We start from the raw sequence: 20,858 nt of genomic DNA on the forward strand, positions 1-20,858 counted from the left end.
CCTGTGCTTACACTAACCCATAGTAACTGGAGGCACCTGTGCTTACACTAACCCATAGTAACTGGAGGCACCTGTGCTTACACTAACCCATAGTAACTGGAGGCACCTGTGCTTACACTAACCCATAGTAACTGGAGGCACCTGTGCTTACACTAACCCATAGTAACTGGAGGCACCTGTGCTTACACTAACCCATAGTAACTGGAGGCACCTGTGCTTACACTAACCCATAGTAACTGGAGGCACCTGTGCTGAAACCATTACACAAAGCCAGTAACAAGCAAATCAGTGGAGCTTATATGAGCTACCGCCATCCTGATGCACCGCTGTACTGCACCGATCTAGCCGCCATCCTGATGCACCGCAGTACTGCACCGATCTAGCCGCCATCCGGATGCACCGCAGTACTGCACCGATCTAGCCGCCATCCGGATGCACCGCAGTGCTGCACCGATCTAGCCGCCATCCTGATGCACCGCAGTGCTGCACCGATCTAGCCGCCATCCTGATGCACCGCAGTGCTGCACCGATCTAGCCGCCATCCTGATGCACCGCAGTGCTTAACCGATCTAGCCGCCATCCTGATGCACCGCAGTGCTGCACTGATCTAGCCGCCATCCTGATGCACCGCAGTGCTGCACCGATCTAGCCGCCATCCTGATGCACCGCATTCCTGCACCGATCTAGCCGCCATCCTGATGCACCGCATTCCTGCACCGATCTAGCCGCCATCCTGATGCACCGCATTCCTGCACCGATCTAGCCGCCATCCTGATGCACCGCAGTACTGCACCGATCTAGCCGCCATCCTGATGCACCGCAGTGCTGCACCGATCTAGCCGCCATCCGGATGCACCGCAGTGCTGCACCGATCTAGCCGCCATCCGGATGCACCGCAGTGCTGCACCGATCTAGCCGCCATCCTGATGCACCGCATTACTGCACCGATCTAGCCGCCATCCTGATGCACTGAAGGGAATTTGCCAATATCACAGTTTTCAGAAATAACTCAGAACCTTACTTGGCTGAGGAGCAGGTTGAGGGCCTGATTGAGCAAAGATCGCAGTTGCTAATATGCACGCAATCTGCAGATTGTTGCGTACTGCGCTTGCATCGCAGTGTGCGCTCACAAACCAGCCACTGCGATTGCAGTGACTACACAGACCCAACGCAGAGTGATTGACAGGAAGTGCCATTTGTGGGTGGTGATGAGGGGATGGCCGGTGAAACGCAGGCGTGCCAGTGCGTTTCAAAGTCGTTGCAGGGGCGTGCATAAACTACCCACTGCGATGCCTTATGCAGCCTGAGGTCTCATAGCGTGCGCTGTAGTTAGCAATTTCTGGCTGAGGTCTGACCTTGTGTAAGTGTGCGTGAGGCTGCGATGCGGTCGATTGTACTCATGGTTTCGCAGTCTTGCTAAACATTACGGATATGTGTAAGGTAAGGTGGGCGTCCTTGTGTAGTGCTGCGACAGCATAGCGATCGCAATGTATTAGTATACTATCGCAGTTGAACTGCGTGCGTAATCATAGCTGCGATTGCAATAGCGATCTGTAGTGTATCAGGCCCTGAGTAGATTAAGATATGTTCCCTAAAACATGGCAACAGCAGCAAGACCACTATAATGCCTCACCAGAGCACAGATTGGGAGGAGAAGTGCCTCACCAGATCACAGATTGGGAGGAGGAGAAGTGCCTCACCAGAGCACAGATTGGGAGGAGGAGAAGTGCCTCACCAGAGCACAGAAAGGGAGGAGGAGAAGTGCCTCACCAGAGCACAGAAAGGGAGGAGGAGAAGTGCCTCACCAGAGCACAGATTGGGAGGAGAAGTGCCTCACCAGAGCACAGATTGGGAGGAGGAGAAGTGCCTCACCAGAGCACAGATTGGGAGGAGGAGAAGTGCCTCACCAGAGCACAGATTGGGAGGAGGAGAAGTGCCTCACCAGAGCACAGATTGGGAGGAGGAGAAGTGCCTCACCAGAGCACAGAAAGGGAGGAGGATAAGTGCCTCACCAGAGCACAGAAAGGGAGGAGGATAAGTGCCTCACCAGAGCACAGATTGGGAGGATAAGTGCCTCACCAGAGCACAGATTGGGAGGAGGAGAAGTGCCTCACCAGAGCACAGAAAGGGAGGAGGAGAAGTGCCTCACCAGAGCACAGAAAGGGAGGAGGATAAGTGCCTCACCAGAGCACAGAAAGGGAGGAGGATAAGTGCCTCACCAGAGCACAGATTGGGAGGATGAAAAGTGCCTCACCAGAGCACAGATTGGGAGGAGGATGAAAAGTGCCTCACCAGAGCACAGATTGGGAGGAGGATGAAAAGTGCCTCACCAGAGCACAGATTGGGAGGATGAAAAGTGCCTCACCAGAGCACAGATTGGGAGGATGAAAAGTGCCTCACCAGAGCACAGATTGGGAGGATGAAAAGTGCCTCACCAGAGCACAGATTGGGAGGATGAAAAGTGCCTCACCAGAGCACAGATTGGGAGGAGGATAAGTGCCTCACCAGAGCACAGATTGGGAGGAGGATAAGTGCCTCACCAGAGCACAGAAAGGGAGGATGATATGGGCCCAACTGTGACATGAACCTCAGAATAACACAAAGGTCAATTAAGAAATACTAGACATTGTTTAAGATTGATTAGAGATGAGAATCTAGACCAGAAACCTCTGCTGTCAGGTTGTGATTGGTTGGCACAGCATCGGTCATCCAAACGTCTGGTCTATATGAACTGGCAAACTGGTGACAGCCCATTTACTGAGATTGGGACACCAAATTTCAACTCTCAGATGTCTAATTATTGGCTGGGTCCCCCTCTGAGCGGGGGCAAAGATCATGGTCTGATCCTCCTGAAAACTAAGGCACCAAAGGGACTACATGAATATATTTATAATAGGGGTGTGCACCGGCCACTTTTTGTGTTTTGGATCTGGATCTTTCTTCGTGTTTTGGATCAGGATTGGTTTTGCCAAAACCACCCTTCCGTGGTTTGGGTTCTGGGTTTTGTGTTTTGGATCTGTATTTTTAAAAAAAAAAAAGCATAAAAACAGCTAAAATCACAGAATTTGTGGGTTTTTCTGCTCCTATGCAATTATTAATCTCAATAACCTTCATTTCCACTCATTTCCAGTCTATTCTGAACACGTCACACCTCACAATAGTGTTTTTATGTCCAAAAGGTTGCACCGAGGTAGCTGGATGACTATGCTAAGCGACACAAGTGGGCGGCACAAACACGTGGCCCATCTAGGAGTGATACTGCAGTGGCAGACAGGATGGCAGTTTGAAAAACTAGGCCCCAAACAGTACATACTGCAAAGAAAAAAAAGAGGTGCAAGATGGAATTGTCCTTGGGCCCTCCCACCCACCCTTATGTTGTATAAACAGGACATGCACACTTTAACAAACCAATCATTTCAGCGCCAGGGTCTGCCACATGACTGTGGCTGAAATGATTGGTTCGTTTGGGCCCCCACAAAACAAGCTGGCAATTAATCTGTCCCTGCACAAACTGGCTCTACGGAGGCAAGATGTCATCCTCATCCTCCTCATCCACCGATTCCTTGGATAAAACAGGAAAAAGGGATTTAGGTGTCCCTGGACTGCTTACGGTCTTACCCAAAGTTTCTGAACTTGACAGTAACTTTTTATGAACGCGCTGCAGGTGCCGTATAAGGGAGGATGTTCCTAGGTGGTTAACGTCCCTACCCCTACTTATTTCACCTTTACATATGGTACATATGGCAAGACAGTTGTTGTCCGGATTTGGATAGAAATATTGCCAGACCAAAGAGGTGGAATGTTTGGTCTTCTGCCCAGGCATGACCGTGATGGGCTTTTTCATCCCACAGACAACAACTGTCTCCCCCGGAGCCTGATTTAAACAAACCACATCACCATCAGAAACCTCCTCGCCAACTTCCTCCTCAGCGCCAGCTACACCAGTGTCCTCATCCTGTTGTACTTCAACAGTGACATCTTCAATTTGCATATCAGCAAGTGGACTGTGGGTGCTCCTTTCAGCACTTGCAGGGGGCGTGCAAATGGTGGAAAGAGCCAGCTCTTCCCGTCCAGTGCTGGGAAGGTCAGGCATCGCAACCACCACCACACTTGGACTTGTGATATCTTCTTAGAAAGCACAGTTCTTCGCTGGCTTTTGCCAGCTTAACTCTTTTGATTTTTTTAGTGGGAGGAGGGCTTCCATCGTCATGTGAAGCTGAACCACTAGTCATGAACATAGGGATCGACCTTAGCCGTTCCTTGCCACTCCGTGTCGTAAATGGCATATTGGCAAGTTTACGTTTCTCTTCAGATGATTTAAATGTTTTTTTCAAGGTCATTTTCCTGAACTTTGTCATTTGGGATTGTATGTGCCCTCTACTATGACATTGGGCATCAGCCTTGGCAGACGACGTTGATGGCATGTTATCGTCTATGTCATGACTAGTGGCAGCAGCTTCAGCACTAGGAGGAAGTGGTTCTTGATCTTTCCCTATTTTATTTTTATCAGAGAAAGTTTGGTCCTCCATTTATGTTATATTGATATATACGTGCGGCTAAGGCGCACACAAACACAGAAAATATTTCTTTATTTTTGTTGGAGACTAGTGCACTTTGTGGGTTACACCACCCTTTAAGAAATGAGACACAGGCGCACGCTTGGCGCTGCTCCTTTGTTGATGCACGTGCGGCTACTGCGCACACAATTCACAAACACAAAAAAATATATTTTTTCATTTTGTTTCTAGTGCCCTTTGGGGGTTACAGCACCCTTTAGCGGTCAATCCAGCCGGCCTTTTACTTATGACACAGGCGCACGCTTGGTGCTACTTTGTTGATGCACGTGCAGCTACTGCGCACACAATTCACAAACACAAGATATATTATTTTTTTGGCACTTGGGGGTTGCACCCCTGACGGACAGAGCACCCCCTGGACAACACTACAGCACTCCTTTAGGACTGGGACACTGCACAGGACTTTGGAGTGGACACAGCCCCTATGGACAACTGACTGCACAACACAGTCCAGCCAGCCCCTATGGACTTTGAAGTAGTGGACACAGCCCCTATGGACAACAGCAGCACAGCACATCACAACACTACACTGCACTGCACTACACAGCCCAGCCAGCCCTAACTCCCACCCTCCCTCTTCACTGTCCACAGCCGAGTGAGAAAATGGCGCCGACGCGGGTACCTTATATAGGATCCAAAACTTGCGAGACCCGGAAGGCGGGATGATGACGTTTTGCCTCGATTTCAGATGCGAGTCAGGCGGGAAAAGTCGAGCCTGACTCGGATCGGGGGGGTTCGGATTTCAGAAATCCGAACCCGCTCACCCCTAATTTATAACCACTTGAAAGTCTGTGCACAGTGATCAGCCATACAATAACTATTTCTCATTGTTCACCAACACTTGGAAGTCCATTCTGTTACATGTTATATATATATAAACGAAATGTTAATATCCGCACTCAAGGCAAATGTCAGTCAGCAGTGTGGTGCTCCTCAAAGATCCAATAGGAATCCAGAATATAGAGTTTAACAGAGAAGAGGGCACTCGCCAGGTAAGGTAGTAGAATAAAATCACATCTTTATTACTTATCTTGGTTAAAACATTAGAGTCGACGTTTCATTCCTGCTTAGGGACCGTCATCAGGACACAAACACATAGGTCTCTCCACAGCCACTGATCAATACTGTGTGAGAGCCACCTTAAATAGCAAACAGAATACACTAGGACCCTCCCCCTATGATGAGTCACTAAGATACACCCAGAAATGAAAAAATAAATAAAAAACAATTAAGTAGTGCTGTCAGGCAGTTCAAACAACCAATGGATGTAAATATCAACGAAATAGGACATCCATGAAATAGAATGTCAAGGCATGCATGACGAGAAAACACACTAAACAAGCAGGTTCATGCCACAACAAAGATGGCGCCCGCTCGTCTGCTGTGAACAGCACAATATATCCAGGTGCCACCTCCAAGATGGCGTCCGACAGTAGATAAACTCGTTTATATCGAATAGCACCATGGCTTGCATGTGGAAAAGAATATACACACATTGAAAAAGGGGATCGCGCTACATCAGAGATGGCATTAATGAATCTGAAACCACCTCCTAGTGTGTGCATATAATGTAAGCGAGAATCTGCCACAACAAAGATGGCGCCCGTGGATCTAGATTGCACAGCATAATAAAAGACGTCTGCCACCTCCAAAATGGCGCCCGGCACCAGCTGTGTCATAAATAGCCTCATAGCTCTTTTCCACATGCAAGCCATGGTGCTATTCGATATAAACGAGTTTATCTACTGTCGGACGCCATCTTGGAGGTGGCACCTGGATATATTGTGCTGTTCACAGCAGACGAGCGGGCGCCATCTTTGTTGTGGCATGAACCTGCTTGTTTAGTGTGTTTTCTCGTCATGCATGCCTTGACATTCTATTTCATGGATGTCCTATTTCGTTGATATTTACATCCATTGGTTGTTTGAACTACCTGACAGCACTACTTAATTGTTTTTTATTTATTTTTTCATTTCTGGGTGTATCTTAGTGACTCATCATAGGGGGAGGGTCCTAGTGTATTCTGTTTGCTATTTAAGGTGGCTCTCACACAGTATTGATCAGTGGCTGTGGAGAGACCTATGTGTTTGTGTCCTGATGACGGTCCCTAAGCAGGAATGAAACGTCGACTCTAATGTTTTAACCAAGATAAGTAATAAAGATGTGATTTTATTCTACTACCTTACCTGGCGAGTGCCCTCTTCTCTGTTAAACATATATATATATATATATATATATATTAGTGACCCGACCTGGCTTTGCAATTTCATCTCACCACAGTCCCCTGCATCTCACTCCTGCTGTCTGCAACTCACCAGTGTCAACACAACCCCTGCAGCTGGCTGGGGCCCGGACACTGGTATGTGCTGCGAAGGGCAGGAGGATCATGGATGAGAGATTTGTAGCTATTGTGAGCATTATCAGCAGCATGTTCCCGGGGCTGGGGCACTTGTGCATATTTCCGCAGTCTCCATGCGCACCCCTCCCCTGCTGCTGAACATGGAGATGAGCAATGTCCATTTTGCCCAATGTACCCTGTATTTCCTGAGCTTCCTGTTGAGCTTCCTCACCGTAGCCCCTGTCCAAGAGCAGTGCTGACTTCCATGGATGGTGCTTCATGTTTACCAAGAGTGTGTGATTGAGCAAGAACATCACGCTGTAGAGGGAGTACTTCACGGTGGAGGAGTGGTGGCTGGAGTCCGCCTGCAGGTTCAGCGTAGGGATGGACATCGGAATCCAAAGGTTACTTACCATCAATGTTTTTGTTCAGATGGTGGTGTTTTTACCATTTGATAGTGGCAGTCCAATGTTTGCTACCATCGACTGGAAATCATTTGATGGTGTTCTGATGGTTGGGATTTTTTTTCATTCCTGATAGCTACCGTATACCTCCCCTGGCTCCTTCCTGGCTACTGTGTCTGCATTAGGGCATCTTCGTGGGTTTCGTTGGAAGTTGTCTCTCATTCTCTGCCTCAGACATGACCTTGCTCAGTCCCTGACTCCCTCCCCTTTCTAGGCTGCTACTAAGCTACAGGGCACATTGCTATCTTTGATTGGCTTTCACAGTCTATTGCTGTTTTAGCACCCTGGTCAGCTCCTATATAGCAGCTTGGTGCAAGATTTTTATCTGTGACTTTGCTTCACTTAAATCATCACTGCTCGGCTCCCTTTTGTCACATAGAATGGTTCATACATCTAAACCTTCCTTTCTTTAGCAATGCTGTATAGATTAGTGAAAATCCCATCAAAATTCATCCAGTGGTTCAAGAGATTAGCCCAAACTAACAGGGATACCCCTAAATCAGGGACTTTATTTTAATTATATACTAGGAACCCACCCCGGCATCACACCGGAGCAATTTCCTCTTGCCACAGCCCCCTGCATTTAATAACTACCTACGCCTTGTCACCACTGCCCCCTGCATTTAATAACTACCTACGCCTTGTCACCACTGCCCCCTGCATTTAATAACTACCTACGCCTTGTCACCACTGCCCCCTGCATTTAATAACTACCTACGCCTTGTCACCACAGCCCCCTGCATTTAATAACTACATACGCCTTGTCACCACAGCCCCCTGCATTTAATAACTACCTACGCCTTGTCACCACTGCCCCCTGCATTTAATAACTACCTACGCCTTGTCACCACAGCCCCCTGCATTTAATAACTACCTACGCCTTGTCACCACAGCCCCCTGCATTTCACTCCTGCCCCTGGCATCTCACCAATGTCAACCCAACTCTCACTGCTGCTGCCCTGCAGCTGGCTGAGGCCTGGCCACTGGTATGTGCTGCGAAGGGCAGGAGGATCATGGATGAGAGATTTGTAACTATTGTGAGCATTATCAGCAGCATGTTCCCGGGGCTGGGGCACTTGTGCATATTTCCGCAGTCTCCATGCGCACCCCTCCCCTGCTGCTGAACATGGAGATGAGCAATGTCCATTTTGCCCAATGTACCCTGTATTTCCTGAGCTTCCTGTTGAGCTTCCTCACCGTAGCCCCTGTCCAAGAGCAGTGCTGACTTCCATGGATGGTGCTTCATGTTTACCAAGAGTGTGTGATTGAGCAAGAACATCACGCTGTAGAGGGAGTACTTCACGGTGGAGGAGTGGTGGCTGGAGTCCGCCTGCAGGTTCAGCGTAGGGATGGACATCGGAATCCAAAGGTTACTTACCATCAATGTTTTTGTTCAGATGGTGGTGTTTTTACCATTTGATAGTGGCAGTCCAATGTTTGCTACCATCGACTGGAAATCATTTGATGGTGTTCTGATGGTTGGGATTTTTTTTCATTCCTGATAGCTACCGTATACCTCCCCTGGCTCCTTCCTGGCTACTGTGTCTGCATTAGGGCATCTTCGTGGGTTTCGTTGGAAGTTGTCTCTCATTCTCTGCCTCAGACATGACCTTGCTCAGTCCCTGACTCCCTCCCCTTTCTAGGCTGCTACTAAGCTACAGGGCACATTGCTATCTTTGATTGGCTTTCACAGTCTATTGCTGTTTTAGCACCCTGGTCAGCTCCTATATAGCAGCTTGGTGCAAGATTTTTATCTGTGACTTTGCTTCACTTAAATCATCACTGCTCGGCTCCCTTTTGTCACATAGAATGGTTCATACATCTAAACCTTCCTTTCTTTAGCAATGCTGTATAGATTAGTGAAAATCCCATCAAAATTCATCCAGTGGTTCAAGAGATTAGCCCAAACTAACAGGGATACCCCTAAATCAGGGACTTTATTTTAATTATATACTAGGAACCCACCCCGGCATCACACCGGAGCAATTTCCTCTTGCCACAGCCCCCTGCATTTAATAACTACCTACGCCTTGTCACCACTGCCCCCTGCATTTAATAACTACCTACGCCTTGTCACCACTGCCCCCTGCATTTAATAACTACCTACGCCTTGTCACCACTGCCCCCTGCATTTAATAACTACCTACGCCTTGTCACCACAGCCCCCTGCATTTAATAACTACATACGCCTTGTCACCACAGCCCCCTGCATTTAATAACTACCTACGCCTTGTCACCACTGCCCCCTGCATTTAATAACTACCTACGCCTTGTCACCACAGCCCCCTGCATTTAATAACTACCTACGCCTTGTCACCACAGCCCCCTGCATTTCACTCCTGCCCCTGGCATCTCACCAATGTCAACCCAACTCTCACTGCTGCTGCCCTGCAGCTGGCTGAGGCCTGGCCACTGGGATGTGCTGGGGAAGAGCAGGAGGATCATGGATGAGATTTGTATTGCAGCTACCATAAGCATTATCAGCAGTATGTCCCCAGGGCTGGCTACCTGTGCATATTTCCGCAGCCTCCATGCGCACCCCTCCCCAGCTCCCAAACATGGTGATAAGCAATGTCCATTTTGCACAATGCACCCTGTATTTCCAGGGCTTCCTGTTGAGCTTCCTCACCCTGGTGCCCGAGAACAGCACTGAATTCCATGGGAGGTGCCTCCTGTTCACTGAGGGCATATGGCTGAGCGGGAACATCACGCTGGAGAGGGAGTACTTTCCGGTGGAGGAGTGTTGGCCGGAGTCTGTCTGCAGGTTCAGTGTAGGGATGAACATCGGAATCCAAAGTTACTAACCAATGTTTTTGTTCACATGGTAGTGTTTTTACCATTTGATAGTGGTGGTTCGAAGTTTGCCACCATTGAATGGAAATCATTTGATGGTGTTCTGATGGGGTTTTTTTTATTTTTAAATTCCTGATAGCTATGACTCCCATGGCTCCTTTCTGGCTTCTGTGTTTGCATCAGGGCATCTTCATGGGTTTGTTGGTGGCTGTCTCTTACTCTCTGTCTGCCTCAGACGTGACCATGCTCAGTGAAATTGAAATATTAATGGAATCTGCACTAGTATTCACACAGCTTAAGAATTTGAGAAACTGTATCTCTAATTCATTGAAAAACCAACATTATTGGTCTATTGCAAGGTAAATCAATCTAACCTTCGGTTGGTGGTGCTCCCAGAAATAATTTGTGTAGAACACACAGAAATATGTTGCGGAGAAGCAGAAGACAAAAAAATTCTCTCTAGGGCACACTTAGAGATACAATATATATATATGTAGAATGATGAAAAAATAAATAAAACTTAACTTTTAATGAACTACCCTTATATAAAATAAAAGTGTAGTAAAGATAAACTCTTGAAAAAACAAAATCAAAACATGAAATATGTAATCACTAAATAAATTCACATGCAGGTGTAGTGACGGCAAAAATTTTAGTGATTATCTTCCCTAATTATTCAATTGTCTAATTATTATTCACAAGAGGGAAGAGTAGACCCCAACCTCATTATAAAACATACAGTATCCAATATACATCTATAGAGGCTGAACTACAATAATTTATTTAAGTTCAATTCTGAAACAGCCTTTTATCCTATCTTTCTAATTCAAACATTATTAGCTAACAGGGGTAATATCAAAACAATTAGATATGTAGCAAAATAGTAACCAGCACACAGAAAAACAAAGAAAACACAGACACAAAAGATCTTAAGGTTCAGGCTTCTGTTAAATCAGTCTAATCATATATTGTGATGTAGTCACATTTCTTAGTAAATAGATGTAAGATAGTGATACATGTTATACCTCAATAAAAACAAGTGGTCATTCACTGATTGTTTTCATCTTCAGAAGTATTGATGCAACAAAACATCAGAAGCTATTAAATGAAGCTCTTTGTGTATATATAACAATAACATAGACATCTGTATGAGCAATAGAGGAATGTAGGAAAGACCAGGGAAGGACCTGTGTCATACCACTTCTGCTTTCCCTGCTCTGAACGCATCGAACCAGGGATGAGAGAGTGGTCCCCACTATGCCCCGGGGAAACAACAGATACCACGCTTCTGCTGGCCTTGCTCAGGACTAACTCTCTCCCTTGTTACCAGCTGGCATTGCCGGTCATGCTGGGATGAGAGAGTGCTACTGAAAGTAAAGAAGAGAGACCTCCATTATCACATGATAGGCTGTGGGTGGTGTGTCAGCTGGGCTGATGCTGTGGCAGACCCGTCTGGTGGACGCGCGTTTCGCCTTAGCGGCTTGGTCACCTGATTGTCATCAAGTTCACTCTCACCCGGCTTCTTACTTCTATGGGAGCTCCTCCAATCGGAAAACGTCCACGTTGATTGATAGAACACTGAGCCAATAGGCTTGACTATTCACTTAAACCAATACTCTTCCTTCTCAACTGAAAAGGGGTGTAATCTCATCCAGCTGATTACCTTCTGTAAACTAAACTTGGAGGAAACGTCAGAACATCCTTTCAGAATCATTACAACAAGATTAAAGTACATTTAATGAAAAACTGATCCTATGGATACCCAATTAGTGGATTGTGAAACGTAGTAAGTATATATTAATAAGCAAGGTAAAATATATAAAAAAAAGTAATAAATACAAAAAATATTAATTCTAAGGGGTAAATTTACTAAAAATCGAGTCTGGGAGCGTTTGCTTTTTTTTTCAACTCGATTAGCTTCGCCGAAACTCTGTTGATTTGAGGCTCCTGAAACTCTCTAATTTACCAAGAAGTGAGTTTAGCTGAGAGTGAGATGTCCGATGGTGAAGCAGAACGAGATATCTCCCCCGAGTAGCAGGTTTTGCAGGAGATTACTACCCAAGATTGCACATATCAGTGAGATACTGTATGTGACGTCTGCTTGTGTTGTAGCTGTAAAAAAAAAAAAATGGGTTAAATGTTTGACCAAAAAATGACATAGGGTCACCCCCACTAAAGCTTATCCAGCCCCGGACTTGCCAGCCAGTCCTGGTTTCTAAAATTACGGGGGACAAAATGTGTAGGGTTCCACCATAATTTAGAAACCAACACCAGGCTGCAGGGGCCAGGGCCAGTTCTGGTTTTAAATATAGGGGGAAAACTTGCGTAGGGTACCCCCTATATTTAAAACCAGCACCGGACCCAAAACTGCCAGGTTGTAATGCCACAGCTCGGAGACCCTATTACCGGGTCTCCAGGGCCAAAGCATTATCAGCCCAAGCTGCCCAGGCCAAGTCAGGGATCCCTGGGGAAGTGGGGTCCCCCTCCCCGAAACTCCAGGCTTGGACTGAAGCTCGGGTTCTCTTCCCCCGCACTCCTAGAGCATTGGGTATGGGGGTAATAAAGTGAAAAACAGAATTAAACTATTGTATTTTACAGTGGGACTACAGGTGCCAGCATGCCTGCCTTTTGGCACTTGTGGAACTACAAGTGCCAGCAAGCGGCCGGCACCCGTACCCCCACTGTAAAATAAATCATTAAATACAAAACACACACACCGTGACTAGTAAAAGCTTATTGCATACACCTACCCACTCACACATACATACCTGCTACCAGATGTTTCTGTCCTCATCTTCAGTAGATTCCACAGCTGCAGCTGCAAAAAAGATTCTATACTCACCTAGAACCTGGTGCTGGTCTCCGTAGGATCCCTGGGATTTGGCAAAACAAAAAAACAAATCCTGACCAGACGGACCCAGTATCTGTATGTGTGTTGCCACACATACAGATACCTTGCGAATGCCAGCTGACGGGACTGCACGGGAGTACTCATTTGGGAAGAAGACTTCCTAAGTCGCCAGGACATACATGCCGGAGAGTGGTCTCTGCATCCGGGAGTGTTTCAGCTCCTGGTGGACAAATGGGGTCTACCAGAGATGGGTCTCTGGACCTCGACCCGTACCTGAGGACCTGGTGGTTGTGGCGTGATGCCATGAGATCTATCAGCAGCCTTTGTGGATGCACTGGTAGTAAGATGGGACTATGAAGAAAAAAGGGATTTATTAGCCGCACAAGAGCAGTTCAATTCTTTACATATTATATACTGCACTCATACATATGATCTAATGAATATATTTTTATATTTGATTTCTCATGGGAGGTGCACCCTAGAATAAATATCACATGCAAGAAAAAAAGGCAGTATTCTAAAGTGTATATAAAAAGCAGCATCTCCTAAAATGTAACCTTTATTACATAAACAGAATGTGAAGTGATATGTACTTGTAACATGTATGTTATATTGTCAGTTAAAAAATGGACACCTCAATATAAGGTATTCACCCCAGTCCTTGGAATGTGGGCCTTGAGCTAGAATGCAGCTTTTGGTATTGGAGATGTATTATTATCCAGGTCAATTATCAGCCTCAATTAATTGGTGGATACCTCTCCAAACCCTCTATACCTGAAATTCGCTACTATCCGCTAGTGGCTCTTATATATTCTGAATCCTGCTGGTTACTAGAATGAAAATGTCATGTAACTACACATAGTGACTATTTTTTTCTGACCAAGTTTGAGAACCTTTGCTCTAGATGATCTAGGGCTCTATTTATTAACATTGTTTTTACTAAAATAACGTGATAAAGGCTGTTTTGTGTTTTCACACCCTTTTCACATTATTTTAGTATCAGGCTTTATATACTGTAATCTTATTATCATTGTAATTGGGGTCACTGCTATTTCTGATTTATAAACTGCTCATTATAATTTTTTTTTCTTACTATTTTTTAAGGTCACAATAAATACTAATTTATTAATAGGGCAACATTTTATTTATGATTACCATGGTACCCAAATCCCAAGGGGTACTAGGATGCCACCTCCTCCCACAGAACAGGCCTACTAGAGAAAGTAGGAGGGCACGTTTAGCCCCATATAATAACGAGTTATATTCTTATCACTCATTATTAATCTTAAATGGTGCTTCAGCCAATTAGCTTGTCATTTTTCAAACTCAGTCTGTAATATGACAGTTAGGAGCTGATTGGCTGGAGCACCATATAAGATTAGTAACGAGTAATAGCAAGCATATCACTCGTTAGTAAATTGGGCCCTTACATTTTATTTATTCAGTTTTTATACAAGGTGACAAATGAGATTTCCCATAACTATGTCTAATGTTTCTCATTCTTTTTCCTGTGTGTTTTATGCGAATGTTTCCAATGCTCAGGGGTTTATTTACTAAGGCGACGGGTTCTAAAACCTGTTGCTTCCAATTGTGTTTATGCCTGAAATGTAAAAGGGCTTTTGCTAGCCGTGTTCTTCTACTATAATCATTGCCCTTTTTATACTTTGGGCATTAACAGGATTGGAAGTGCCGGGAATTAGAACCCGACACTTAGAGTGATCCCTGAGAGATTTATTTCCTAAGCCTTGGATGGAGATAAAGTGAACGGAGATGAAGTACCAGCCAATCCGCTCCTAACTGTCATGTCATAGGCTGTTTTTGTTGGTTGGTACTTCATTTCCATCCACTATCTGCATCCAAGGCTTAGTAAATTCTATCTACTAATTTGTATTTTGAACATGTGAAAAATTGGGATGGTGGCTTCTGACAGCTCATGTTTGTAACTTTATTCACCCGTTTCTGGCATGTTGCAAACAGCCATATTTAATACAGTAAAAATCTCCATTTTCCCCTTAGTGTTTTAGTTCATCCTTAGAGAATAAAACATCTTCTTTTACATCTTTTTCTTTTTCTTCTTCTTCTGTTTCTTTTTCTTTTCTTCTTTTTCTTACTCTTTTTCTTCTGTTTCGTCGTCTTTTTCTTTCTTTTTGTTTTTCTTTATTTTCTTTTTCTTCTGTCTCTTTTTCTTCTGTTTCTTTTTCTTCTGTCTCTTTTTCTTCTGTTTCTTTTTCTTCTGTTTCGTCGTCGTCTTTTTCTTCTGTTTCTTTTTCTTCTGTTTCGTCGTCGTCTTTTTCTTCTGTTTCTTTTTCTTCTGTTTCGTCGTCGTCTTTTTCTTCTGTTTCTTTTTCTTCTGTTTCGTCGTCGTCTTTTTCTTCTGTTTCTTTTTCTTCTGTTTCGTCGTCGTCTTTTTCATCGTCTTTTTCTTCTGTTTCTTTTCTTCGGTTCTTCTTTTTCTTACTCTTTCTTCTGTTTCATTGTCTTTTTCTTTTTCTTATGTTTCTTTCTTTTTCTTTCTTTTTGTTTTTCTTTATTTTCTTTTTCTTCTGTTTCGTCATCTTTTTCTTTTTCTTCTGTTTCGTCGTCGTCTTTTTCTTCTGTTTCTTTGTCTTCTGTTTCTTTGTCTTCTGTTTTGTCGCCTTTTTCTTCTGTTTCGTCGTCTTTTTCTTCGTCGTCTTTTTCTTCTGTTTCTTTGTCTTCTTTTTTATCGTCTTTTTCTTCTGTTTCTTTTTCTTTGTCTTCTTCTGTTTCTTCTTTTTAAGGGAGCAACAATTAAACGTCATGAAATCACTGGTGACATCATGGTGGCCAGAGTGATCCATGGTGGCCTCGCAGACAGAAGTGGTAACACGCACTCTTTTATTACTAATACTTTAGTCTAGCAACACACACCTGTCTCCCTGTAGTATTTCTCTTTGTGTCTTTCTATGTAATAAACATCTTGTTTTGTACATGTCATGATTTTTCTTGCTTATGGTCCTGTTCCAGGTTTGTTGTATGCTGGTGATAAGCTGGTGGAGGTGAACGGGGTTCCTGTGGATGGACTGGAACCAGAACAAGTTATTCAAATTCTGGTATTTATTTTGAACTTTTAAAAATAATCAAATTAATTAAAATATATAAATTCATTGCAGGATAATATATATTCTTACTGGCACTGTAAACTGAATTTCTACTTCAGGGTCCATAGGCTCCACAGGGAGACCTTGGGGTATAGGTGATGATGGGGTCATCTGGGCACCACGCAGTTAAATCTTTCTCCCAGGATGCACTGGGTCTCCCTCCTATACCCCGCCCCCGGGCCAGAGGCACTTCAGTTTCGTTGGGTGCTGGGCCGGAGTTGGGTGACTGCACGCAGTGGGGCTTTTATTCAGCCCCTGAAGCTTTTCTTTTTTTTTTACATTTTATTTTAAGTTTTGTTCAAGTGCGGACAGTCCAGGGGACATCCGCACCGCCGCTCTATCACCCCACCGGCGCCGAGACGCTGGTACGGATCTGAGGATCTTAGCGGACCTCTGGAGTCTTGGCTAGCACGGACCCCAGAGGATCCCTGGACTGCGGCCGGGCGCTACGGGGACCAAGGTAAGTGGCGGTGACCCACTGAGATGCAGTCCTTTTCCCCCAGGGCTGGGGACTCCCTGGGGATGATGACAACATGTGGAGCCAGGCACTGAGACCTGTGCTTCCACTAGGCCACCAGGGACAACAGGCTGGAGTGATACAGAATAGTCCAGCATTCCGGGGGTTAAACACTGGCCAGGGGAGGCTGCCTTCCCTGTCTAACAGCCGGCTCCTCCTCTCAGCTCAGTGCACCTTTCCACTGCGGTCTGGCTACGCTGAGATGCTCTCCTCCTTGGGCCACGCCACCTCTGAGGTCTCTAGTGGCCATTTTCTTGGATGGCAGTGTCGCATTTCTCTGGCCAGCGTGTGCCCGGTCCCCCTGCATACCTCTCCCTTTTGGGTCAGTGTATGCAGCACTATTGCCTACCGGACACTGAGTCTGCATAGTTGATTATAGTGTCATTTCTTCATTGTATGTGACTTACGTTAGTGCTGTCTGTGTTTATTTTTTCACAAACTGTCATTTCTAGCATTTCTCTGTTTCTGATATCGTTAATATATATGTATATATATATATATATATATATATATATACACATACACACACACACACACTATATAAAGCTGAGAATTGTCACATACTGTTGTACGTTGCACTCTGCCATATCTGAGCAGTAAGCTCCTGTAGCTTGCCCAAGCGTCAGACTGGTCCAGTAATTTGCTTTCCTAACTAGTGTGTGTATGCTGGTAGGTATCAACCTCAGGGACGTTTGACTGCGTGTTATCCATTTCCTGCAGTTCCTTGCATGAAATGGAACTCATCCCCTGCAGTAGATTCACATGTTAATTGTACGGTTAATTACAAGTGCTATGTTACCTATGCCTTCAATTTATTCCCTGAAGGCTAGGAAGGTGGAGGTTTGCTGGAAGTCTATATACCTTCGCTCAATTGCTTCTAGGCCTCAGAGGTTTTCTTGCTTGGTAACAGCAGAGATGCAGCCACACATATTGGGAAGGCGATTCTGGATATCAGTCCTGACTTCCAGTGTCTCGACGGCAGCGGCTCGACCATTTCCTGTGGTGGCTTTCTTGGAGGGCAGATGCTGATTCCAACAAAGGCCTACACTGCTTCGCATACAGAAGTATTGTTCGGTCCTGACATGGACAGGATTGTGGACATGGTGGCAGCAGTTAATTCTGGGTTTCTGCCTTTGGTTGCACCTTCTCCTTTTAATCCTTTTGTCCTCAGGGTTAGCCCACAGGTCAGCTTCCAGTAGGGCTGTCAAACCTAAGAAACAGGCCTGGAGTACAAGAATTCCTACTTCCAAGTCAGAGGATATACTCTCAGCCTAGTAGTATGGGCCTTCCTTGGGGGGATACCAGGGTTGGAGGCCGAATTCTTCAGGTCACCCAGTGTTGGTGTTGGACCACCATAGACACCTGGTTAAGAGAAGTAGTTTCTCACGGGATGACATGGCCTTACAAATCCGTACTATCCTTGCTTCAAGCAGAAGTCATAGTACCGGTCCCATTGCCCCAGAGGGGAACGGGTTGTTATTCCAATGTCTTTCTGGTTTTAAAAACTGAACAGATCCCAGCCTAGCCTCAAACTTAAGTCCCTGAACAAATTCCTCAGGGTACCTTGGTTCTGGATGGAAACCCTGCGCTCAATAATACTGGCTATGGAACTTGGGGATTTTATGGTGGCTCTGCATATTCAGGGTACATGCCTGCATATTCCAATTACTCTGGCTCACCAGCATTTTCTCAGGTTTGCTGTACTGCTCCAGGTACTGTACACGGGTGATTAATTAATTGGAAGAAGTCCTCCATGATACCATTCCAAAGGATGCTGCATCTGGGATCTCTGTTGGATTCACAACAGCAGTGGATCTTTCTGTCTACAGAAAATACCTCCAGTTTGCTGACGCAAGCACTAAGATACCTCCACAGTCGCCGAGTGTCCATCCACTCTGCAATGCAGTTCCTGGGTTCTTTAGTGTCGACATTCGACATGGTGCAATATGCCCGGTTTCATTCCCGGCCTCTGCAGAAATTGATTCTTTCCAGGAGATCACATGGTCTGGAAACCGCCTGTTTGGTAGGGAAAAAAAACCAATGGCATCAACAGCTGCTCTGTATCTGTGTTCCAGCCTGATGTACCAGTGATCACTATAAGGACAGGAGAGCCTCACACCCGGATGTGGCCCACACAGCGGGACGGATATATCAGGGCAGAAGACCCCCCCTCCCCCTGTAGTGGAGAGGGCCAGTCCTCTGAGTCAGTGTAATCATGCTTGTTCCGACTTCAGTGACAGCCACGCTCCACCCCGCGATACAAGTACATTGCGCACAGTCAGCCCCAACTTCCAGGACTTATAGCAGCCCTAGTGGCCTCACAGGTGTTGGCCCACCAGGAATCTTCCCGCTAAATATTATGGCCAATCCGCCCCTGGGCTCGTCTCTGCTGCAAGTCCCATTCGTTGCTAGGTCATTTCCGGCCGGTGGCTCCCCGCTGGTTGTTAGGAAACAGGACGCCTGGCGGTTGTGGGGGGTAGTGGGCTCTCAGGAGCTCAATGTGGAGATGTACAGCGCTTCAGCTGCACGAGATTCATTACGATTAGGGGCTTGTCTGGGGCTGGCCTCTGGATTGGTGCCTCAGTCGGCCCTGCCAGACCCTGCTGGTCATAGCTTGCAGGTCCATGTTCCTGGGGCCTGTGTTCCTCTGTCTGCCAGTGGTCCTGTTGGTTCCAGCTAGAATCCTGCTTTAATCCTCTACAATATCGCTGCCACCCACTGCAGGGACCCAGAAGGGAAGCTGCCTGTTCCGTCCTACTGCTACAACCTAGGGTTACAGGGAATAACATCGGCATGAAGTTCTAATATCATCAAATAGGCTTCCCAGGACAGCGGGAGCTCCGATTTTCTACATGTGACCACCCGGCAATCACCTCTCCCCATACGGTAGAGCTGGCCCCTGGGAACAGCCGCACCAGGGAACTGATCAGAGACTCCCTCACATATGCTGCAAGGGTAAGCAGCCTTGGACTATTTGGCTACAAGTAGCGCTTATTATCTAAGTGGAGCGAATGTCTGCACTTTGTTACAATATATTAAAGACTATTAGGGTTATTCAATATGGGAGCGATAACATCGTTTTTGCGTTAATATCGGAGGTATGACGTCATTATCGCAGGTTTTACTTTTACACTGTATTCAATTTCAAAGACTTATCGCAGTTTTGAAAAGTCTTTGATAAAAAACGGTGATAACTTTTCACCATTGAATAGGTGTCGAAAAAAAGTGCAGAATTGGGGTTTAGGGGTGCAGGCTTAAAAAAAATAGCCTGCACCCCTGGGAATGACATTTAAAAAAGAACTGTGTCAAAAAAAGTTGAAAAAAAATAGGGACACCCCAAAAAATTAATTTAAAAATTGGGGTGAAAAAAAAAATTGGGAAAAAATTGTATAACAATAGGGAAATAGGTTCAGGGCTATTCTGCAAGTATGCGGCCAGTGTATTCTAGAATAGATTATTAGCGGCAGGTGTTTTCTAGAATAGATTATTAGCGGCTGGTGTATTATAGAATAGATTTATAGCGGCAGGTGTATTCTAGAATAGATTATTAGCGGCAGGTGTATTCTAGAATAGATTATTAGCGGCAGGTGTTTTCTAGAATAGATTATTAGTGACAGGTGTTTTCTAGAATAGATTATTAGCGGCTGGTGTATTATAGAATAGATTTATAGCGGCAGGTGTATTCTAGTATAGATTATTAGCGGCAGGTGTTTTCTAGAATAGATTATTAGCGGCAGGTGTATTCTAGAATAGATTATTAGCGGCTGGTGTTTTCTAGAATAGATTATTAGCGGCAGGTGTATTCTAGAATAGATTATTAGCGGCAGGTGTATTATAGAATAGATTTATAGCGGCAGGTGTATTCTAGAATAGATTATTAGCGGCAGGTGTATTCTAGAATAGATTATTAGCGGCTGGTGTATTATAGAATAGATTTATAGCGGCAGGTGTATTCTAGAATAGATTATTAGCGGCAGGTGTATTCTAGAATAGATTTATAGCGGCAGGTGTATTCTAGAATAGATTATTAGCGGCAGGTGTTTTCTAGAATAGATTATTAGTGACAGGTGTTTTCTAGAATAGATTATTAGCGGCTGGTGTATTATAGAATAGATTTATAGCGGCAGGTGTATTCTAGAATAGATTATTAGCGGCTGGTGTATTATAGAATAGATTATTAGCGGCAGGTGTATTATAGA

The 20,858-nt window shown here is 45.3% G+C and overlaps 1 protein-coding gene across 1 annotated transcript in view; it reads left to right on the forward strand.

Annotated features, from left to right (window-relative positions):
- MPP4 (MAGUK p55 scaffold protein 4) overlaps positions 1-20,858 on the forward strand; it is a 212,495-nt gene that overhangs the window by 48,367 nt on the left and 143,270 nt on the right. Inside the window, exons 6-7 of the mRNA XM_088460721.1 lie at positions 15,783-15,864; positions 16,009-16,094. Of these exons, the coding sequence (XP_088316847.1) occupies positions 15,783-15,864; positions 16,009-16,094 (168 nt within the window). The remainder of the gene's footprint in view (positions 1-15,782; positions 15,865-16,008; positions 16,095-20,858) is intronic.

The sequence above is a fragment of the Taudactylus pleione genome, unplaced genomic scaffold (assembly GCF_031769625.1).
Source record: "Taudactylus pleione unplaced genomic scaffold, aTauple2 ptg000976l, whole genome shotgun sequence".
In the NCBI taxonomy this organism is placed as follows: Eukaryota; Metazoa; Chordata; class Amphibia; order Anura; family Myobatrachidae; genus Taudactylus; species Taudactylus pleione.